General features: G+C 44.8%; 1 protein-coding gene across 1 annotated transcript in view; it reads left to right on the plus strand.

Moving 5' to 3' along the window:
* Positions 1-24,532, plus strand: part of LOC147901738 (Pyridoxal-5'-phosphate-dependent enzyme family protein) — a 57,970-nt gene that overhangs the window by 11,954 nt on the left and 21,484 nt on the right. The window contains exon 3 of the mRNA XM_087374711.1: positions 8,146-8,289. Within this exon, the coding sequence (XP_087230837.1) occupies positions 8,146-8,289 (144 nt within the window). The remainder of the gene's footprint in view (positions 1-8,145; positions 8,290-24,532) is intronic.

Genomic DNA, 24,532 nt, shown 5'->3' on the forward strand with positions numbered 1-24,532 from the left:
TCCTAATAAAACCTTTGAGTTTGTGGTGTGGCTCAACACATTTTACACACCCACACTTCTTGTGTCTCCCTCTCCTAACGTTCCACCCCTCTCTCTTTCCCTCACAAGTGGTATCAGAGCCACCCTCTCCCTCTCACTCCGGTCTACCCCTCCCTCTACCCCTCCCTCTCCCCTCGGGCCTCGTGCCCTCAGCAGCGATCAGGGCGCGGCAGCAGCGAGCAGGGCAGCAGGGCGCAGCCACGCGCAGCAGGCGCGCAAGCAGCCATAGCTGCAGCAGTAGCTAGCTGCTGCTAGCTGCTACCAGCAGCCAGGCGGCCGCAGCCTACCAGGTGGCCGCAGCCAGTCGACCGGCTGCAAGGCAGCAGCCGCGACTAGTCGTACAGCCAGCCGTACCGGCTGTACGGATGCCGCGACAGGTACAGCCGGCCGTGTAGCTGTTAGCTGTCGGGCAGCAGCAGCCGGCTGCACACAGGCAGCCGACCTCCATCAGCGGGCGAGGACGCGTGCAAGTACAGGTACAGCCGTACCGGCTGTACCCTCAGCCAGACCTTCGACATTTTTTTTTGGGGATCCGTGCCCTCGCAGGTACAGGGTACAGCAGGTACCCTGCGCAGGTACAGAAGGTACAGCAGGCACATATTTTTTTTTGTGGAAGAAGGAAAAGAGTGAGAGCACTCTGCCCTTTTGCGTGGTACTTGCAAGTACACGCAGGTACACAAGTACAACGAGGTTTTTTTTAATGCATTCCCAGAATTTTTCAGTTCTAAAACTGTGTGTTTGAGGTACAGCAAGTACACTCGTGTCCCTCGTGCTTGAGGTGACTAGTGCCACAGTGTGTGGTGGTTGCACAGTTATTTTGTTTCGGGAAGGTAAGATGCCTTAATTTGCAGAGGGCTTTTATGCTTTTGCTGAGTGCAAATCTCAATTTTCGGGTGACAATTTCATAGGGCTTTTGCCTGGAAGTGTATGCAGTGTATGCCTTGAGGCAGTGTGGAGCCAGGGTGCCCACATTGGTCTCGTTTTCCGCAGTGTATCAGTGACATTTCTTTGCAGGTCACAATTTGTGTACGACACTTTGAAAATCTCAGCTGAGCCACGCTTGGCCAGGGCGCATCGAGTTTACTCGGTCCCTAACTGTCCATCGTTGATAGTGCTCAAAAGATTTTCTCTTCAGTGTTTGTAGGTTGGGATCTGTGTTGTTACTGTGTACACAGGGCAGTTTATGCATTACTTTGTCAGGTGAAAGTGCCAGGAGAGCGCTGTATTTTGTATGCTACCTCAGTGTTGAGGGTGTTTATCACTTGGTACAAGTATCAAATCAAGGGGCTTTTGCCCAGATTTTGCTTGTGAGCACTTGAGTTACTGTTTGAGAACTTCAGATGCCTTTTATCCCCTTGGCAGAAGGGTGATTGCTTGGGATTTGTCCCATACTTTGTTGCAGGTTTGTGACAGGCTGAGGTGTTTGGAGCCTTTTTCAGTTGACAATACAGTGTATGACAAGTGGTTTATGCATATAAAATCAGTGCAATACCTCATCTGAGGTGGGAGAAGTGATCAGGACATCAGTGTTTTGTGTTTCGTCAGATGATGATGCACTTGTAAAGCACTTGTGGAACATTTATGCCTATTTGAGCACGGTACAGTGTGTCAGAAGGTACAGTGACTGGAGGGAAAATTTTCTGTTTTGCTGCAGGATTTTTTGACAGTAAAAAACAGCGCTATTGTGAGTGCTCTTGGCTCTTGATAGAGCAGGTTTTCTGAGAAATCAGAATTTTATTTAGTCATTTTTTGACTTACAGGGAGTCAGGCACTTTCCTTGTTTGATATGGCATGAGGGGGAAGTGAATCCTCAATACTGAACATAAAGAAATTGGAAGGGGCACACAATTATGCATTATGGGCAGAACAGTGTTTGAATGTACTTCTGCTAAAGAAGATTTCTAAGCCCATAAGGGTGAAGAGTGTCAAGCCATCTGGGATGGCAGATGATGAGTGGGAGGAGCTTGATTTGTCCGCAAGGGCGGCTATCATGCTTACTCTCACTGATTCTCTTGTGTTAAATGTTCAGGCAGAAAAGACCTCTTATGGCCTATGGCAGAGGCTAGAAGAGTTGTATGCCCAAAAGAGCTCAGCCAGTAAGGTTTATTGGTTGAAGAAGCTTGTCGACCTTCGCATGAAGGAAGGTACAGCTATGACCTCACACTTGAGTGAGTTCAATGCCATCTTTACACAGCTTATTGCACAGGGATTGAACCTTGATGAGGAGTTCAAGGCTACTTTCTTGTTGTGTACCCTCCCTGAGAGTTGGGACACTTTCAAGACCACTCTGTCAAATTCAAATGTCACTCTTATGTATGCTGATGTGGAGAGCTCTCTTCTCATGGAGGAGATGAGCAGGAAGAATAATATGGGCAGCAAGTCTTCCAATGCTTTGCAGGTACAGGAAAGAGGTAGGACTCAGCAGAAAGAGAGATCTGCTAGCAAGTCCAAATCCCGCAGTCATTCCCGTGGCAAAAAGGATATTGAATGCTTTTACTGTGGCAAGAAGGGACATGTGAAGTCTAAGTGCTTCAAGTTTATACGGGATCAGAAAGCCAAGAAGGCTGAGACAAAGGATGCAGGCAGTGGAAGCAAAGGCAAAGGCAAGGCCAAGACAGATGACTTGGATGCAGTGAATGTTGCAGCAGAGGACAGTGACAGTGACAGACACAATGTATTATGTTCTCCTGCTGTAATTGCACATACATTGGTTGTTGATGGCCATGACATGCACACCTGGCTCTTGGATTCAGGTGCTTCTTTTCATGTTACGCCTCATAGGGAGTGGTTTACTTCCTACACAGGTACTCATGGAGTTGTTCACCTTGGGAACAACTATGCATGTCAGATTGCAGGGATTGACAGTATACAGATAGTATTCCCTGACGGACGCATATTTATGCTTGATGGTGTTCGCCATATGGTGTTCGCCATGTGCCGCAAATCAAGAAAAATCTGATTAGCACTGGCTTGTTGGATGACAGTGGTTATCACACCACATTTGGGGATTCCAAATGGGTGATTACTGATGGCCAGGTTGTAGTGGCTGAGGGTTATAAGAGTGATACCTTGTACCCTCTTTATGTTTCCAGTGTAGGTAATTATGTTGTTGCCATAAGAGCTGCCAAAGGTTTCATTGTGGCATAGCCGGTTGGGACACATGTCCGTTAAAGGAATGCAAGAACTGTCACGTTTGGGTTATCTGCCGTCTCTTTCATTTTCAGATTTGCCTACTTGTGATCATTGCATTTTTGGAAAGCATTCTATGACTCCTCATAAGAGGAGAACTCCCCAGAATAGAGCACCGCTTGATCTAGTGCACACTGATTTGTGTGAGATGCCAGAGCTATCACTAGGGGGTGCAAAGTATTTCATTACTTTTATTGATGATGCCACACGCAAAGTGTGGGTCTATTTCTTGAAGCATAAGAGCGATGCCTTGGATGCTTTCAAGAAGTTTGTCGCTCAGGTTGAGAATCGGACAGGACGCAGGCTGAAATGCCTCAGATCCGATAATGGGGGTGAGTATGTGTCACATGCTTTTGTACAGTTATGCGAAGCTAAGGGCATTAAACAGGAACTCACAGCCCCTCATAATGCATCTCAAAATGGTGTGAGTGAGCGGATGAATCGAACTATTCAGGAGAAAGTTCGATGTATGTTGTCTTATGCTGCATTGCCCCATGGCTTTTGGGCAGAAGCCGTGCAAACAGCAGTTCATATAATTAACAGGTCGCCGAACAAGGCTTTGGAGTTGAAAGTGCCAGAGGAGGTGTGGTCTGGCAAGCCACCTTCATATAAGCACTTACGTGTGTTTGGCTGCGAGTGCTTTGCTCATGTACGCAAAGAACTGCGCACCAAACTGGAGCCAAAGTCTTTCAGATGCATCTTCATGGGTTACGGTGACGAAGGTGAAATGGGGTACCGGTTATGGGATCCTGTCAAACAGAAGATTATACGCAGCAATGACGTCATCTTTAAAGAGGATTGTGTACACAGAGAACCCGTGCAACTTGTGGAATACAGGAGGGTTGTTTATGATGATGTCGGACAGCAAAGAATGCCCATTAATATGCAGTAGCAGGCTGCTGTAAATAACCCTGTTCAAGAGGGTATACAGGCTGAAAATCAGCCAGACAATTTTGCCAATGATGCACCACTGGATATGCCAGCAAATGGCGCTGTAGGACAGCCAAATATGGTGGTACAGCCACCCGTCATGCATGATGAACAGGCTAGACAGCAGCCTAATGCGGAGCATTTTGTTAGGAGGAGCACCCGTGTACAACGGCCTCCTGACAGGTTTGTTCCAGGAGCCAATAATGTGGCTGATTTTATCATGCTGACAGATTGTGGTGAGCCTTCCAGCTTCAAGGAAGCTATGGGAAGAACAGAGAAAAGGAAGTGGGAGAAAGCCATGCAGTCAGAAATGGACTCCTTACTTCATAATGATACATGGGACTTGGTGCAGCTACCTGCAGGCAGAAAGGTTTTGCCATGCAAGTGGGTTTACAAAGTCAAAGTGGATTCAAATGCTTTACCGAGGTATAAGGCCAGATTGGTTGCCAAGGGATTTAAGCAGGAGAAGGGCATTGACTTTGATGAGATCTTTTCCCGTGTAGTCAAGATGACTACCTTGAGAGCAGTGTTAGCTCTTGTTGCTCATGAGGACATGGATTTATGTCAGATGGATGTGAAGACTGCTTTTCTTCACGGAGATCTCCATGATGAGATCTACATGAGTCAGCCAGAGGGATATGCTGTTAAAGGGAAAGAGCAGCTTGTATGTAAGCTCAAGAGGAGCTTGTATGGACTCAAGCAGGCGCCAAGAGAATGGTACAAGAAGTTTGATGCCTTCATGCAGTCCCAAAAGTATCATAGGTGTGAGACCGATCACTGCTTGTACACCAAACGCGCAAAGGATGGCAGTTTGATGCTACTCATTCTATATGTGGATGACATGCTGATTGCTAGCAAATCTTAGCAGGAGATTAGTGCTTTGAAGAAGCAACTGCATAAGTCTTTTGACATGAAAGACTTGGGTGATGCAAACCATATTCTTGGTATGCGGATTATTCGTGACAGGTCCAAGGGACTTTTGTTTCTGTCACAGAAGGAGTACATTGACAAAGTACTGCAGAGGTTTAAAATGGAGGGGGGGAAGTCTATTAGTACCCCGTTGCCTCCTCATTTAAAACTCAGCAGTAAGGACAGCCCCAGATTAGATGATGATAAGGCTGAGATGGCCAAGGTTCCGTATGCATCTGCAGTTGGTTCTTTGATGTATGCCATGGTTGCCACTCGTCCGGATATTGCTTTTGCGGTGGGAGTCATCAGCAGGTATATGGCAAATCCAGGCAAGCGGCACTGGGAAGCAGTGAAAGGCGTCTTGAGGTATCTCAAGGGTACCAAAGACTTGTGCATATGCTATGGTAGGCAGGATGCATTGGTGCATGGTTTTACAGATTCAGACTATGCAGGGAATGCGGATAACCGGAAGTCTACTACCGGTTATATTTTCACATTTGCAGGAGGTGCTATATCATGGGTGTCTCGGTTGCAGAAATGCATTGCACTGTCAACCACTGAAGCTGAATATGTTGCAGCCACTGAGGCTTGCAAGGAAGCAATATGGCTTACTCGGCTGGTGGGAGATTTGGGCATTACAGGAGATATGCCAGTTTTGCATTGTGATAGTCAGAGTGCTATCATGTTGGCAAAGAATCCGGTCTTTCATCAGAAGACCAAGCACATAGATGTGAAATACCATTTCATCAGGGAGGTACTGGAAGACAAGCGGCTTGAGCTTGTGAAGGTGCATACTGATGATAATCCTGCAGATTTGCTCACTAAGAGCTTGCCTACAGAGCGGTTTGCACATTGTCGCCACATCATGGGATTAGGATGAGACCATTCTTATTTTATGGTCTTGTATACAGTAACTGTATATTGCTGTAATTTTTTATTCTTTTCTCCCCTTTAGGCACATTGGCCTTTAGGTGGGAGGTTGTTGGGGTAAAGGCACATTGCCACCCTTTAAAAGTTATGACTCCTATGACTGTCTTAAGACAGTCATAGGGTGAATCCCTAATCCTAATAAAACCTTTGAGTTTGTGGTGTGGCTCAACACATTTTACACACCCACACTTCTTGTGTCTCCCTCTCCTAACGTTCCACCCCTCTCTCTTTCCCTCACACTGGGCTATTCTATCAATCTTCTGCTGTGCGTACCCTCTGTTGGTCGATTTCTAACAGTAATACCTTGAGTACCCACCATGACATATTGTACACCTTTCATGTCCAGCCACTGAGCTAAAATCTTATGATGGAATAGAAGGGGACAAAAATCCCTCTTTGTGTAGGCATTCAATGGAGGCATATCCACACAAATCCACCAGTTTGCCTCTTTCTTTGGTGTGACTACTATGGTTGACACCCATCCCGTATTCTCCACGGGAAAGATAAAGTTTGCAGATAAGAGCCTATTTATCTCATGCTTTGGCTCTTCTGCTTGTATCACCCCTAACTAGTATCCGTGTTTCACCATTGTCACATTGCATATATGCCATTTTGCTCTCCTCTGAGCTCTTTTAGTAGCATTCTCTTCTTCTCGAAGTGTCTTGGCTGTATACAGAGTCAGGCCAAAGAATCTTGTAGTTAAGCTGTAGACTCCCTTGAGGCGGAATCACAGTCATCATACTCTGATGAAGGTGCATCTTCTGATCCTCCACTCTTTAAAACTCCTCTTTTCTGCTCAGGTTCAGTATATCCAGGTAACCTCTAGTGGCTCTCTGATGAGATGTGAGGAGCTCTCGTATTTATGTCTGTCAAGTTGTCTCGCGGTGTGGGGGAGGGCATGGTCTCCTCGATCTCTGGATCTGGTGGGCTACGTCAAGGGTGATGCCTCGCCTCTTGGGCGGTCGCCTCTAAGAAGGGCTGAGGTAGACCGAACCTTGATCGTGCTGCTTTGGTCCCTATCCGTGTCGCACGTGGAGTGTGTGTCCCTCGTCTGGCAGCATCTTGGTGGACTCTCCTATTGCTAATCCATGACGCTCCTCAAGCTCCTCTCTCTCAGCCTCACCGGCAGCTGACTCAGATGCATAAAAGTCTGTAACAAAAGTCTGTGCTTGTCGATATTTTGTATTCTTGATTAAGTGAGGCACTACCAAATAAAATTTCAATTGCGTGTCGTCTCTGCTTTCTACAGCTTTGGCATATTGTCTATAATGACGCTTTTTAAGCCTTTCTCTTTCCCTCGTTTGCTAATTTGCTCATAACCAATTGATCCTTTGTATACCATTGTACACTAGTACACAGAGTCACCCATTCTTAATTGAAGATATTTCTTTCCAACATGAACATGCTCTTTTATGGCATGAGCAGCAACCATACGTTTAAGAGTTACAATAGGTTTCCTTTTGTCCCATGTGACCTTGTGCTTTCCGGCGTCTCCACAAGAAATGACAGCGGAATTTATATCAAATGCAGAGTTTAGTTATTCATTGGCATGATACAAGTAGGGTGATGGAAGGAGAGCAAATTCTTTAAAAAACCAGCTTTTCCATTCCTTTACCATGAGAAACCGTATGGTATCCCCCTCTCTGAAATTCACACCTCTTAAACCAACGTGCTTCTTGATGTCCACATCCTGAGATCCCCTTCATGCTCACTCTCTCTCTAGAACTTTCCACTTTCCACAGAACACCTTTAATTACACATCTCCCACTATACATCTCTGATCTTCAGGATTCTTGTCACATCCTGAAGCTTATGGAGTTCCCCATTTTCCTTTCAACTCCTTGGTGAAGTGGGTTACATCTTTACACATTAGAAAACCCTTTTTCATAAATTAAAATTCATCATAACACACAAATGCACAATCATGTGTTTGTGCAAGATGTTTGCATGCTGAGTGCATTTGTAAGTATAATAACCCTATCTCACCATGACAGTGGCGTTTCGTAGTTAGTATCTTTCATGGTGAAATAATGTTTCTTATTCCTGCTTGTAGGTGAATATGTGTCATTTTAGCTCGGTGTGAAGTAATTGAGTGAACATTTATTAGTTTTAAAGCAGAGATAAGGAGCATTTGTACTTCAATTACAGGCTTTGCGATCTGGAAGGCTTCGGGTTGGAGGCCTGGTGATTGAGGGAAGTGCTGGAAGCACTGCAATTAGTCTTGCCACAGTTGCTCCAGCTTATGGCTGCAAATGCCACGTCATCATTCCAGATGATGCAGCAATTGAAAAGGTATCGTTTCTTGGTATTGAAATTTAAGTTTGCCAGTTTTACTGCCCTCATATTCTGTGAGTGAAAGTAACATTTGAAAAACCCGAATTTCAGAGGAAAAGGATCTTAGAGCTTATATTTTACAATTTTACTCACTATAATCCTGTGTTTGTCTTTTTCCAGACCATGATGTTTTCATTCTAGTAGTCTTGCAGAAAAAAGGTAGGCGTATTTGTCTTTGTCAGAGCCTTATAGTTGTTCATGCCACAATGGGAATCCTTTGGCAAAGAATTTTCTTAGTTTAAGCTCTCTTGCTCTTGACGTATCTATTGTGTTCATGTCCCTATCTGCAGCAAGAATTGGAAATGGTTTGTTACCAAATGTTCTATATGCTTCTTTGATCCGCAGCCTCTCGATCTCTGCTTCATTCTTTTTTCTCTACAAGTATTTATAGTACAGGCTGAACGTGAGTAGCGAGCTTGTTACAAAGTCAAATACATGCGATATGCACTCACTGTTCCTCCATTAAGAATGTTTAGTTTGCTTTTGAAGCTTTCAGCAGCTACCCTTCAAGCACATGAACTGTGGCCTCTACACGTGAAGAGATTGTGTGGATGGTTTGCATCAATAGAGCACTTGTATAATACTAGAAGTAGCTAGCTGCAGCCTGCATGCCATTTGTAAAGCAGCAGAATATGTTAATTAGCGTAGATGCAGTAATACGGAAGTTTTTTATTGTCGTCAACAGCAGCGACTCAAGAAGGGATGGTCCGACGCCGCCCGAGCAAAGATATAGACAACAGCGTCACTAATACTGAGGACGCCGAGCGTGGACAGACCATGATGAATTTTTGTCTTCCTTGAATCTGTCAAAGTGCGCATGCATTCTTCATGAGATTTTTGATCAGACAAACTCAGTTCCGATGATGCAAGTGTAGCTCCTTCAGAGAATTGATGAGGCTGTACCAGAAGTCATGGTCTTAGAAAATGGTGCTATGAGCAAAAGACCGAGTGATGGATTGCCTATGTGACCACAAATTTGGACAGTCCAGCGGGAAATGGTGCCAACAAAGCCCCAAGAGGAATACGTGGGTCGAAATACTGTGGTGAACCACCTGCTAAGTATTTCAATGGAGGGATGTGTTAGAAAGTATTTCAATGGAGGGATGTGTTAGAAAACCAAGGTAGGAATCACTCGAACCTCACAAGCAATGGAAGATAAATAGTGTGTAGCCTAGGAACTCACACAGTGGTGTTAGATGTGGAATCTAAAACTTCCTCAAAGTGCTACAACATACATGTGCAAGCTGTTGGAATATGAATGAAGCGAGTCTAAAATGAGTGTTTTAGGTGGTCTAGGTGTGGTTTTATAGTCTAGTGAGTCCTAGACATGCCACGTGTCATATTGGGAGATATCCCATAGACATTGTGACTTTCTAGAGTCTAGTGAGTATGCTTGTGCTTTCTAAGTTAGAAATGTATTTTTGACTCTTTGTAGGAAACAATACATAAGTGTAAAGGACCATTTAGCTTTTTATGTTTTAAATAAGAGTGAGAGTGAGAGAGAGAGAGAGAGAGAGAGAGAGAGAGAGAGAGAGACAGAGATATTCCAGTTTTTTGGAAGATTTTGTTTCTTGACTTGCTTGTTTATTTTTGCTTAGTCACCTGCTTCCTTTCTTCTTTATTTCTTGTTTTCTTTCTCTTTTGTTTATTTGACGTATTTTAGTAAGCACTGGGTTTGCCCAAGAGACTCCGCGGGTCTTTAGAAACCCAGTATAGCTGCTTATGCTTGGGCACTGATGACGACATAAGTGTTGCTTTGCTTGCTAAGTATGTCTTCCTTTTGTTTTTCTTAAAAGTTTTTGTTTACCTCTTTTTTCTTCTCTTTCATATTCTCTTTTATTTTCTCTTTTATTTTCTTTGTAGATTTTTGATCTTTAGAACAACAAAAAATCTAAATTTGTATGATTGGACTTATTCTAGTCTTACAAAGGTATATCTAGTGGAACACTATATAGTGTTGTACTTGTCTATTGTCTAAAACATCAGTCAACATCAAGCTATCAATACCTTGTGAGTTTTTGGTTATTGCCTTGCACTTGTACTTTCTTTCCTTTCCATTTTGCCTTCATTATGCTTTCCATATTTCCATTCCATTCCTAGCTAGCTTCCATGTCTCTTCATATGGTATCAGAGCCATGTTCCTAGCCCTGCTCTCTCTTTCCCTTTCCCTTCCAAGAGGTTGTGGTGAGGGAGGCCAATGAAGCTACTCTACCTCCTCCTCCTTGGAAGGCTGCCCTCTTCTCTCCTTCCTCGAGCTCTCTTCTCCACGCCATGATCTTCCACCTCTCGTCTCCTTCCTTCAGCTACATCTTTCTGTGACCTGCGGACGATGTGACGCTTCTATCTGGAGCTAGAAGCAGAATCACGGCTTTGTGTCTTCAGCAAAGTTTTAGAGGACCTTGAGTACTACAAATTTTGTTTTTACATCATTACAATCCGAGTTTTCTGTGAAAAGTTACAGCCCTTGCAAGAAGTGACGAAATTTGTTTCTGCGCGCGCATTTTGTTCTGGAGCTCAATGATTTGACAGCCCAAGCATGATGCAGCCAGCTCAACGTGGAGCTGTCCATCCTCTTCATCGTTGTCCTCTGCTCCAGCCCACCATTTGCTCCTTCTATCCGACATTCTATTGGAGCTACTCCGAGCTTGATGTGAGCTCCAAACACTTCTCGACTTCTCTGATTACCGCCCGATTGTCCTTGGTGCCCGAGCTCCACTTTTGACCGACTCTCTGAGTGCTCGTGATACCTCCAGCCTCTACTTCGACATCGGTGACTCTCTCTTAGCCATTTTGAGAGTCACTATGTGAGTGCTCCGTCTAGCTACCCCATGGACTTCATCGACACATCTTTTCGGGCATTCCTGCCTAGCGCTTCTTCGACATCATCATCGTCTCGTAACTACACCTTGATGTATTTTGGGGTCCTCTGCCCTGGGTAGTCCCCCTAAAATGATATGTATTGAGTGTTTGGTTTTCATTAAGTCTAAAGGTCCTCTGCCTTGGATAGTCCTCCTAAAAAGATGTATTGGTTTTCCTATTTTGGTATGTGGCTTCCTGACATGTCCTGTTATGAAGCCAAGGGGGGATGTACTGTGGGAGCCATATGTATTGGCTTTGATAGGTCTCGTTATCAGGCTTGGCCGAGTTCCAAGATGTTGGTGTATTCCCAGACCTATGAGCTGGTCATGTAGCCATGCTATAACGTGAGCCTCTGAGCATGTTGAGTCTCAAGCCATGAGAGTGCTTGGATCAACAACCTCTGAGCACGCTCAGACTTTAGCCTTTGAGTTACATGGGGTGCACAGTTTGGTGACTGTCATTGTCATGTTCTGTTCTTGGTTCCATTCCAGTAGTCTCTCACCTTGCCTTCATGGGGGGGTGTTGGAATATGAAGCCAAAGTGAGTCTCCACGTGTCATATTGGGAGATATCCCATAGACATTGTGACTTTCTAGAGTCTAGTGGAACACTATATAGTGTTGTACTTGTCTGTTGTCTAAAACATCAGTCAACATCAAGCTATCAATACCTTGTGAGTATTTTGGTTATTGCCTTGCACTTGTACTTTCTTTCCTTTCCATTCTGCTTTTCATCTTGCTTTTCATATTTCCATTCCGTTCCTAGCTAGCTTCCATGTCTCTTCACAAGCAAGTAAATAGACAATGCTCACGAGAGTGAGGTAGAACTGGCAGTATATATTTTCTTTAAGAGATGGACACAATACAAAACGCAAGTGCAGTGTCTCACCAAAGTGTGGACCCTTGTACAAACAAAATATGCTGTCCTCCTTACCTCTGTGGTACTTCTAGAACACTCAGCCTGTGTGCTCCCGTAGAGCTTGGGTTGGCCTCGTTATCGTGCCCGTAAGCACACCTTCATGCTGCCCCTCCCGGACAGCCAAAACATAAGGCAGTGCTTGGCCCTTTGATCCATACCTCTTGCTGCCCTGGAAGACAGCCAAGGGTGAAGTCTCCTGTGAGCTCTTTGTCTGCTGCAGTCTGCCACCTTCTTGCTCCTGGATAGGTTCTTTAGGCTGGCTGCCTGCTGCTCCAATATGCTCCCAAAATGGTCCTCCAATGGATGAAGTATGAGCCCTGTAGGGGCTGCAGTTATAGGGGCAAAGAGCCCCCAAAATACCCAAACAGATCTCGCTGACCCCACAGTCTATGCAGGTTGGCTGGCTTTGACCAGCCCAATCTGGCCTGCAGGGCCCCACCTGGCCATGTGGCACACAGCCACTGGCCCAGGCCTTTCCCTGCCCGAGTGGGGGTCTTATCTAACTGTTTCGAGCCCATATGCCTTGTCAAATGGCCGCCTGTCAGATCACCTCTGTTCTGGCCCTGTCCAGTCATGTTCTTTCCAACGAGTGGCTCATGTTTCTCCAGGTCCGGTCTTGTTTAGGCACACAAGTCCATCCTAGGTAGCACCAAATGGCACCACCTCCTTCAGTCACATTCCCGGCATCGATCTCGAGCAATCTAGTTGCCAACTTCCTCCAGCAGCCCCTTGGCAGGCCTCCTAGGTGAACATTCTCTAGTATAAGAGTGTTGATTGCGCATAAAAAGCCCCTTCAGTTATGCTTCATAGAGCTTGAATCAAGCCGTCTAAATCACTCTGTTTTTACTGTACAATTTTGGGCTTTTTTGGTTGTTGAATGCTTGATGCAAGCTTAGGGATGATTCATTGACAGAATATGCATCAAGCATAGGGATGATTCATTGACAGAATATTCTCAGTTAATGCTGGAGTTTTGGTTCAAATACTTTCTTATAGTATTTTATTCCATTGTAAGTATCTTCTTTGATTTGAAGATGATACACATGCACTATGATTATTGATGAGCATTTGAGTTGTAACCATGACTAGCTATTGTGGTTCTTCTAATGAGAACTATGTGAAAAAGTTCAAGTTCGCAAGAAGGGAAAAGATTAAAGAAAACTCCTTCCAAGAGACTTTGGGAAAAGCCTATTGGATATTTCTATGCCAAGAATTTGGGATTTTCTGAGTACATAGCAAATAATTTGCATTTGTATGGTGAGGGAGACTTCTTTATTAAGAAAGATTGACCATTTGTAAGAGAGTAGACACTGCCTGATTATAAAGGTAAGACCCTCTCCATGGCCACCTTTAAGATAAATAAGTTCAATGGCCAAGGTTTTCACACTTGGCAAATGAAAATCAAATTTGTGCTTATGAAAGAGCATTTGCGGGACTTGTCAAGCTAGGGAATCAATCATCTCAAGAAGGAGAATCCACCACAACCAAAGGTAAAGGGAAGGCAAGTGACTCTTCTTCAACTACACCTGCAGATGCTAAAAGGCTAGAGAAGGCTTACATTGCTTTAGGATTGGGAAATGATTTTGTGCATCACATTTCTTATTTGGAATCCCCCTTCGAGGCCTGGCATAAGTTAGATGTGTTATTTGGTTCTAGTTCTCATACTTCTAAGTTAAATTTGAAAATTAAGTTCTTTGAACTGTTGCAGCTCATGTTAATACTTTGAGGAGTCTTATGACACAATTGGCCTCAATCAACTCTCCAGTTACTGAAGATGGTGCTATGGCTGTGCTCTTGAAGAGTATGCCTCAAGACTATGATTATGTTGTGACTACCTTGAAAAATCTTCCCCAACTCACACTAGAGGGCATCATCAGTGCTCTACAAGAGGAAGAGAGAAAGAAGACTTCAAGAAAAGGTGAAGATCACACACAAGCACTTGCAGTGAAGTTTACATCAAAGAGCAAGTACAAGGCATGCAAGCATTGTGGAAAGACCAATCATCTTGAAAAAGATCGCTACAAGATCAATCCTTGCACTTATTGTGGCAAGAACAATCATTCAGAGAAGTTTTGCAATGAGAAGAAGGAAAGCATGGCAAATCTGGTTGAAGAGAGAACTCCATCAACAAATGAAGTCACAAAACTGTGATAGATGAAAATAAAGACTTTATCTTTTGAGCTTTTTTTATCATCACTTGGTCAATTTTGAGGTTCTCTTCTTGGAATAGTGCTCTAAAAAGAATGTTATGTGTTATGTGTTTTGTCTTTTGTAAATCACATGGTACCTCTTGCAGACATGAGAAACTAGATCCACACAAAGGCCTAAGATTAATCCTTGTACATGCAAGGAAAATAACCATTTGGGGGGGTCTATCTCATTTTTGTAAACCTTGACCCTTGGGCACCTTTGCTAGCATGAGATCCTAGCCATAGATTTATCCTTGATCACCATGAGATGGCATGTGAAACTATGTGCCTAGATGAATCCTCGACATAGCAAGAGGCAAACCCTTGAGGGGGGGTATGTTAGGCTTGTCCTATGATCATGTGTGTGTGTGAAGCACACTAAGTGCTATGATGTATCTAGACCATGACATAATTGATGATGTAATGCAAAGGCCTCCACATGGGGAGGTGCCTTTGATTTAGGAGTCCCTATGATGTAGGGAATGATTTCCTTTGATGTAGCAGAGGTGCCTATGATCTAGGCCACCTCCTCATCATTCTTCTTGAGCTTACCATTGCTAGGCTTACCCTTCCCTTTATTGGAACTGACAGTGTCTTTTGCCAGCAATGCCTTGTCATAGTCTTTGTTATAAAGTTTCTTTCAAGTCTCCTTTTGCAGTAATAAGGGACCAAGTTCCTTAAAAGTAAGAGGTTTGTTCCTCTCTCTTGCTGACGGGTAGTGGCGAAGCCCTTCGAACTTCTTTCTAGCATCCCAAGTACCAGTAATGCCAAAACTGGCTTGAGTCCATTTTGACCAATTGATGCCAGCTGATCTCTCACCACCTTTACCACCGTAAGATTGTCATGGACCGTATCTCATTCATCCATGCTCATATTGAACAACAGCTAGGATCCGGGACGTATTGTCCATCTCGTACAAATCCTTCAAAGTGGTCCATGCCTCCACCGATGCATCCGCTGCCTGGATATGAGGAATCACCACATCTGCCATCATCCCTATGATCAGGGCAAGGGCTTGGACATCTTTGTCCTCCCATGCTTTGAGCTCGTCTGGATCCACAGCAAATATAACTTTTCACTACGCATTCTTATTGTCCATGAGCATTGGATCCACTCTTGTCGTGGTCTTCCACAACTTCTTGGCCACTAGGTGGCTATGGTTCTTTTCCTTCCAGATAGGATAATTTGTTCCATCAAGCTTCCCGGCCTCTCCGAAATTTAGAATTGTTGTAGAGGACGTCATTGTTGTATTAACCATAACCGTAGGTGTGAGAGCACCTCCACTATCTCCTCCCCCGGCCCCACTCGGAAGTCTTTGAACCACCTACTCCGGAACCTCCATCACCACAACCCCTCTTTGCAAACATAGCTTCTGGAAATCACCAATTAATTAACAAGAAACCTTCTTTAGCAACCAAACAGACTTTGCATACACCTGCCTAAACTTGAGTCATTGTTGTTCTCGCAAGGCCGCAATCCTTCAGGCAAAGAAGATAATTTGAATCAAGTCATCCTTCACTAAGGTCCTTTCCTTCAAGCTCCACCACTTGTGAACTTCTGTGTGGATAAAAATGTAAAAATGTTTTTCACTTGTTGCATGTTGATGGGTAGGTGCATAGCTATGTACATAGCTAGTTGATGGTGGCTTTGAGCCATGGACACTCTCATAAAGGACTCTACACTGATGTATAGATGGTAGACACTTCTACGGGGACTTTTGGGAGATGATGAAAATGCAATGTGGGTGCAGCAGGCACTCCAGAGCACATAGTATCTAGAGTGTGACGGTGTTGATTGTGGTTGTCTTGTAAATCCATTGAATTGGGAGTTTATCATATGTGGATGGTCGTTGAGCAATTAGATGCTAGTGCTTGTGGCATGCATTGGTGTGCCTAAGTTTGAAATGTGGGTAGAGGCCATGGTATAGTTTTTGTGAAGGATTGAGAGAGTGGTGAAAAATGAAATGCATGACGTGGCTAATTTACAAGGAAAGAAGCCATGCATGCTATGTAAGGCTGGAAGCGAAGCTCCTCGTCGATGAACTGGCAGATACGCAAGTGGACAGCAACCAAGGGTGGCTAAAGAATGATCCTGAAGGGAGTGCGCGTTGCTACTGGGGACACACGCAGAGGATCATCATGTGAAGAAGGGCTACTGGAGAGTCTTGGAAGAGAGGGGCTGCTTGGGTGGAGGATTTCGTGACGAGGTGAGGCTATGAAGCGGAGGAGGATTACACAGAGAAGGGGAGGCCGAGAATATACGTGATGGAGTCGTGAGGGAAGGTGGTGCATCGCGACTGCAGGTTGGGAGGAGAGTAGGCAATAAGAGAACGGGACCTCTCGTTGAAGAGGTCGACATATGCCACTATGGAGGCTTGGGAAGAATACCGAGGGTGACAGAGAGCAGGCACCGTGAGCAAAAGAGGAGTAGCAACACTTACGATCATCCCATGAAAGAGGAGCGCAACTGCGAGCTGCTTGAAGAAGATCGTGAGCTGAAAACTGGGGAGGGTCTTGATTGTAGTGTGACTAATGTGTGGGGAGAGAAGCCAGAGTCCGGGAGCTTCAGGACTGGGAGGAGGAGGCTGCTAGCTCGAAGTGCGGTTGTTGTGTGGAGGATTAGAGACGAAGGGAGGTTATGAAGCGGTTGGGGAAGCTCTAGAGACAAACCGGTGCGCAGAGAGAAGGAGGGAGTCGAAAGCTTGGACATGGCTGGAAGGATCGGGGGGCGCAGAAAGGGATGTGAGCTCGTGGTGGAAGAGGGAGCCAGGATTGCGCAGAGGGAGGACCGGGGGCCTCAGAGGAGCTAGAAGGCGTGTGAGCTCGCAGGAGGGAGACGAGAACTCAGGGTGGTGGGGAATCGCTTGGAGGTTCCAAAGGCTTGGGAGCCGAAGGGAGCTCTGGAATCCGGCTACTGTGTGGCTGGAGGCTTTTTTATTGAGGGTAGTCATCGTTATGGTGAGGAGGAGAGATGTGAGCAAAGGCACGCTGTGGGTTTGAAAGCTTTGAGACGGAGATAGAGTCTCTGCAGGAAGCTTGAAGACCATTGAGATGCAGGTGTTACACGAGATCAGAATTCAGAGAGAGGACTGCAAGTAGTCGATCATGGAAGAATCTCTTGGGGGGTTTGGAAGGACCTTGGAACCGGGAGTCTGTGAGCTTTGCTCTCTGAAAGGAGACTAGCTGCAGTGTTCTGATCACGTGAAGTTGATGATGGATGGGGGTGAAATCTCTACTAGGAGGCTAGAGAACCATGGCCATCTCTACTATGCAAGCTTGGAGGATTGTGGGCTCTGGAGTTTCTTGTAGGAGAGGAATCGGGAGGCTTCTATGATCATGTGAAGGAGGCGTCGTCATTTTGTAGGCTGGATGGATTTTGGAAGGAGGTACAGGATGCTTATGGCTGTCTAGTTGTTGAATGCACACAAATACTCTAATGTTGAGCAGAGAGGCTTTGGCCAGGCAGGTACTCGGTGTTGCTGAGGAGACCTTGGCTTTGAGAATCTAAAAGAATGGGTTACATCATTTCTGGTGCTTGTTGATGAACTTGGGGAAGATATAATAAGTTTTCTGACCATGGTCACTTTGTGGGTGGTTGTCTTGTGAATTGCGACAATGGATGCATCATGAATCTGAATGTTTGTGAGTTATTGAGGGAAGTCCAGTTAGTAGGAGAGCTTGTGTTGAGCTGCATAACCCACTGGGTTGCTAGGTTGTTTGATTTGGGAGGAAATATGGCCAGAGTATGAGTTTGTATATAGAGGTGTGTAGAGGCCAGGAGTTTCAATGAATGCCTTTTGCCTTCTAATGGTGTCGTTCAGTTGTTTTAAACGTGGATGAGGGTGGCTGTAAAGGTAGATTAGGCTCTATTGCTTTTGTCAATCCACCGTCTGGGGTCTAATACCATGTTAGAAAACCGAGTTAGGAATCACTCGAACTTGACACGCAACAGAAGATAGATATTGTGTGGCCCAGGAACTCACATCGTGATGTTAGATGTGGAATCCAAAACTTCTTTCCTTAAAGTGCTACAACATACATGTGCAAGCAAGTAAATAGACAATGTTCATGAGAGAGATGTAGAACCAGTAGTATATATTTCCGTCCAGGAGATGGACACAATACAAAAACGAGTCCGAAACGTGGACCCTGTACAAACAAAATATGCTCATTCATCCATGCTTCATATTGAACAACAGCTAGGATCCGGGACGTATTGTCCATCTCGTACAAATCCTTCAAAGGGGTCCATGCCTCCACCGATGCATCCGCTGTCTGGATATGAGGAATCACCACATCTGCCATCATCCCTATGATCAATGCAAGGGCTTGGGCATCTTTGTCCTCCCATGCTTTGAGCTCGTCTGGATCCACATCAAATATAACTTTTCACTATGCATTCTTATTGTCCATGGTTATTGGATCCACTCTCGTCGTGGTCTTCCACAGCTTCTTGGCCACTAGGTGGCTATGGTTCTTTCCCTTCCAGATAGGATAATTTGTTCTATCAAGCTTCCCGGCCTCTCCGAAATTTAGAATTGTTGTAGAGGGCGTCATTGTTGTATTATCCGTAACTGTAGATGCGAGAGCACCTCCACTATCCCCCCCCGGCCCCACCCGGAAGTCTTTGAACCACCTACTCTGGAACCTCCACCACCACAACCCCTCTTCGCAAACATAGCTTCTGGAAATCACCAATTAATTAACAAGAAACCTTCTTTAGCAACCAAACAGACTTTGCATACACCTGCCTAAACTTGAGTCATTGTTGTTCTCGCAAGGCCGCAATCCTTCAGGCAAAGAAGATGATTTGAATCAAGTTATCCTTCACCAAGGTCGTTTCCTTCAAGCTCCACCACTTGTGAACATCCGTCGGGGGTCTAATACCATGTTAGAAAACCGAGGTAGGAATCACTCGAACCCTCCAGTAGAAGATAGATATTGTGTGGCCCAAGAACTCACATCGTGATGTTAGATGTGGAATCCAAAACTTCTTTCCTTAAAGTGCTACAACATACATGTGCAAGCAAGTAAATAGACAAGTGCTCCAGTCACCCCACTTTGTCAGATCTGCTCCGACTCTGTGGCAGACTATTCTAGGCAGCCAGTCTTGTTTTCAATGTGCTGGCCATGGGGCAGCCTCTTTCTCTGTCTTTTCTTTGTTTCTATGCTACCCACATGGTAGCCAATATGCTGCCCATGTGGCAGCCCCAACATTCCCGAGTCCACTTCCCCCATGCTATCCTCATATGGGGGCTTACAGATGGGGAGCAACATGATGTTTGTGCATGAACCCGGCAAGAAGATGTTTGATGATATGATGATTGCATTGAACAGTCAACCACCTTCACTGTTTGTTGAAAAGATGAGCAATCTTTCACGAGATTAGAGGATACATTTTTCCGTCTAGTAGCCAAGTTCTGAATGAAAGATTTCCTAAAAAAATTCTTCCAAAATCAGTATTCACTTCTCCTGTTGATGCACAACTTGATGGTTGCAATGCTCTGGCAACGTGAACAACAACTTATAAATGACAACAGATTTGAGGTGTGCCTTTATGCAGGAAAAAACGGGTGGCAAACTTCCTTTTATCATGGCAGCTTTAGACAATGGCACGGCATGCAGCCTGCCGAAAGGGTGGTCGCACACAGAAACAGCAAGTAGAGGCCTGGCCAATTAAGGTTTAATAAACCTTAGAAGAATTGTAAAAGCAGCTAGAGCAACAGTAACAACCAGAAACTAAGTTGACATGATTTAGAAATGGCTGACAGAAAAAAGGATGGGCAGCAGCAGGAGCCTGACTTGTAAAACGGGGCAGTAGATCCATTAGGCGGGAAATGTAAGCGGCTCAACGCGTTGCAGGAAAGCATTGTAGTGGCTGAAAGTGACGAATACACAGCACAAACAACACAAGTAGTGTCTTTGCTCTGATATCATATGTTAGAGGTCATGGTGGGGGAGAGGGTGAGAGAGACACCAAGCACATGGAGATGCGGAGGCAAGACACGAAAGGAATTGTGTGATATAAAGGCAAGCACATGTGCCATTTAGAGCGGCTGACCTTCTCTTCTCAACTCACACACATTATGAGTGATGTCACTAGAGGGAATCTCCTTAACTTCACGGATGATGTCACACAAGAGCAAGTGAATTTGTAGGACACTTCACACCCACACAATTGAGGGATACTCTCACTTGTAGTCACATAATCACACACAAAATACTAGATGTAACACCAGCTCCCCAACTCCTTGAGGATCTTGATCAGGCAGTTCCGTGTCTCTTCTCACCAATTATGCATTGAGGCCGGACAAGCTTAGGGAATGCCTAGGGAGGGCCGCATTTGCACTCTATGCAACTTACAAGAGGTGTCTCTTGTAATTTGTAGATACTATGGTTATAAAAATGCAAATAAAGAACTCAATCTATAATGAGTATCTCAGTGAATATTAGCAAATGAGGCTTGAAATAAGGAAAGGCTTATGATTTGGCAAGGGATGGATGTAGGAAAGACATTGCAAAGTGGAAATGTGAGCAAATGATTATAGGAGCTGTTGGAATGATCACCTCCCCATCTGTAAGCCCCCATATGAGGAGAGCATGGGGGAGGTAGACCTAGAGATAATGGGGCTGCGCAGCACATGAGCTGTCATGTGGGCAGCACAAGAGACCTTGTGCAGGAGAGATGGCAGGGGCATGAAGCCCTGGATCTGACGTGGCAAGATGGAATTGCAGAGCAGGCGTACGGACTGCAGCAGGGCCCTGTAAAGGGCGTGATGACGTCAACAATAGTACGGACGTGTACGGGCAGGACATGGAGCCGGCAAAGGGCTGCAGCATGGTGGGATCCGTGGGCAGGCTGATGGGCCTGCAACAGGCCTTATACGTGGCGCAATATGATGGGGCAGGGATCACCTTGGATCAGCCAAGTGACAAGGCTGGTTGGGGCTGGTTGAGCCAGCCAACCAGGCCTTGGAAAGGCTGGTGGTCAAAAGGGCTGGGCCCTGCACAATAAAACAAAGGGCTCTTGCCCTGGTTTGGAGCCCAGGAGGGGCCAGGAAAGTCAGCCAAAGAGGGAGCAGAAATCCGACCAGCAGTCGGCCATTTTGGGCATGCTGGGTCGGTCCAAATACCAGCCCTCTGGGTCTATATAAGGAGGACATTCAGCCCTCAGTTATCATCCAGCCAAGCAGCTTTGGGAGGAGCAGAAAGGAGCAGCATATCCACCATCCTTGGGCCTCTACACAGGAAGTGAAGGAGAGAGGTGTTGCTGCAGACTTAGCTCCAAGGAGAGGCTGAACCTAGACTGTCTTCTAGGGCAGAAGGTTGCTGAGATCATCATCTTCTGGAGCAGCCATTCACAAGCAGGTTGGAGCAGTGGAACAGCTATCTTGGGGCCTACATTCAGAAGGACCAAGAGGACCTGTGTGCTGCAGACAAAGCTTGGCAGGGGCTGCCTACCTAGGCTGACACTCAGGGCAGCAAGGTAGAGAAGAACACTCTGGATAGAGAATCTACATATGCTCGAGGTGGAGCACGTGGGCTCAGAGATCTGGAAGTGCTTGACATCTAGTAGGAGAACCTCTTGGTATTGTATCCTGTCCTACTTTGTGGATGGACGGAAATATAAAGAGTTGCTTCTATATTTGTTTCTGAGCATTGTCTATTTACTGGCTTGCACATCTTTGCACATTAAGTTAAGAAGTCTGTGATTCCACACCCCACATGCGCACTATGTGAGCTCCTGGGCATTACTATCAGTCTTCCATTGTGCATACCCTCTGTTGGGTCATTTCTAACAGGAGCTCTAGGAATGAAATCATAAATTGCGTGTAAGGAAGTATCCGGAAGGAGCAAAGAGTTTGTAGAAGGGGGCAGCAATAGAAGAAGTTTGATGATTCGGACAAGGATAAGAATATTTGCAGCAATTGAGTAGTTGGGAGAACTAGAAAGATGTGGTGCATATGTGGAAGCTGACATATTGGGATTTGGATTCCTAGAGTGGGAGCTATGAGCAAAAACGTTTTCATTTGTCTGGCTGTCCAAGGGTGCAAGTGTGGGAGTAGGAGAGTAGCAGGAAGATTGGCAAAAGTAGGCGGCACTTGCAAGTTCACATAAAATAAGTTTAGAAAGCTGAAAGATATAGAAAGCAAACTCTGCACATGTTGACATGTGGCAATCTAGTTTTGTTGTGGTGAGGTGAGATTTTATTTCTAAATCTAAGCTCTTAGCTTGGGGTTGAGTTAAATTAGCCAAAATTTTGATCCATGACCCCTCTATCGTTATTTTTAAAAGTAAATTGTAGGGTTGACCTAGATTTTCTAAGACTCAAATGATATTCTACAAGTCTTAGAGTTAACCAAAATTTCCTTGCGTGTTATTGTTCTAGACCATAAATGTGGGCCTAGTGTGGCATGAGTCTATGATTCACTTTGTCAAGCGTCTTGGAAATCATATTCACTAAAACTCTCATATAATAATGGTCTTCAGCCCCCTCGTTTTTTGGCTCAAATGGAGCATAGGAGAATTGTAAACTGTTAGGCTATAACCGTTAGTTGTTATTATTTGTATTTTTAGGACATATAGATTGATATCGTCAAGATGGCCTATCTTATGTCTATATCTTGACAAAGTTTTTTGATGGAGACCTTATGGTCTTGTTGGGATCACTGAACCACCAATGTGATGAGTAGAGACATATAGATTATTGACATTGTCAAGATGGCATATTGCGTCCATATCTTGACTACTATTTTTGCAAAATAAAGACCTTATGGTCCCGATGGATCACTGAACCACCGAGTTTTAACCATCAATTGTTATTTTTTGTATGTTTAAGACATGTAGATCGACATTGTCAAGAGGGACTATTTTAAAGTCATATCTTGACTAAGGTTTTTTTTGATGGAGACCTTATGGTCTTGATGGATCACTGAAACACCGGTGTGGTGAGCATTTAGGTTATAATGTATTCTTAGGAGATTTAGATTGGCATTGTACCTTATGGTCCTAGTGGATAATTGAACCATTGGTAAAGATTGCATGCATATGCATTAGGCACCAAAGTGGGATTGGTAGTATTACAAACAATAATTTCTCTCTGTACATCCTTCCATCTTCTTGTTTCCACTTCAAGCTTACGAGAGCTGGTTCTTGGTTTGCATATTTGAAGACTAAGGTGTTGCCATGAAGACACTATTGTCTTCCATAAGTTGACATCGGATTAAGCTACGTTTTGTGGAAGACTGCTGTCTTCGATAAGTTGACATCGGATTAAGCCATATGTTATGTAGAAAATTTGCAGGTTTACTAAAGTCCGGAGACCCAGCAGATGTATGGTAGAGAAGTCATGATCCAACATCATCATCTCACAAAATGCAGTTGTATAGGATCTATCTAGGATATCTACTAGAGAAATGGACATGGATATGTGTTTTTAGTCAACCAGATTGTGTGCCGTGCCAAGGACCTGTTTTTGATGGTCCACAACTACTTTAGATAGGTGCCTACTGGTTTGGCTACATGTGTAAAATGACTAAGGTATCAAGGCATGGACACTATACTTCTCCCTGCTGTGTTCATATGTTTGACAACAAGCCACTCTTGTGAACATATGGCATGATATCGTTTATACCGTGCGGGCCACTTCAGAGCAGGGTACTAAGGGATCTCGGAAGATTGCCAAAAGGCTGAGCAGTTCTACAAGCCATTTTTAATTCTCTCAGGGATCAAGGAATCCGTTGGTTGTATAACCCTCCACCCTCGTTGTTGACATCTGTTCCTGGGTCCCATGGATTGCCGATCTGTATCATTTTTTCAAAAAAAAAAAAAGATGGTTCTTTTCTTTGGGAAAGAGTGATTCCTTTTACACTCGAGAGGGCGGGATCCCTCCAACGATGTAGTAGACAAGTAGATGTCTTAGGTAGATTTTGTGGACTCTCTAGCATGCATGTACACATCCCTAAGACACTGGCACTCTAGGTGAACAAAACTCCATCCCATTTAAAGGGTAGAATGGGAGGTAGTTCGTCCATACAGATACTTGGGCATGGAACGTCTGGTCTATGGAACGGCTATGGAACGTTCCACATCCCTTGTGGAACGTCTAGGGAACGTTCCCTAAGCCGTTCCCTGCATGCAGATCATCCAGATGATGGAGATGATGAAGAGGATGAAGAGGGCACCAACCACAATGCTGCAGATTTAGATTGATCATTGATGTTGACAGTGTTGAGTG

Source organism: Dipteris shenzhenensis, chromosome 5 (genome assembly GCF_047967505.1).
Source record: "Dipteris shenzhenensis isolate YYH24624 ecotype China chromosome 5, Dip_SZ_1.0, whole genome shotgun sequence".
NCBI classification, from domain to species: domain Eukaryota; kingdom Viridiplantae; phylum Streptophyta; class Polypodiopsida; order Gleicheniales; family Dipteridaceae; genus Dipteris; species Dipteris shenzhenensis.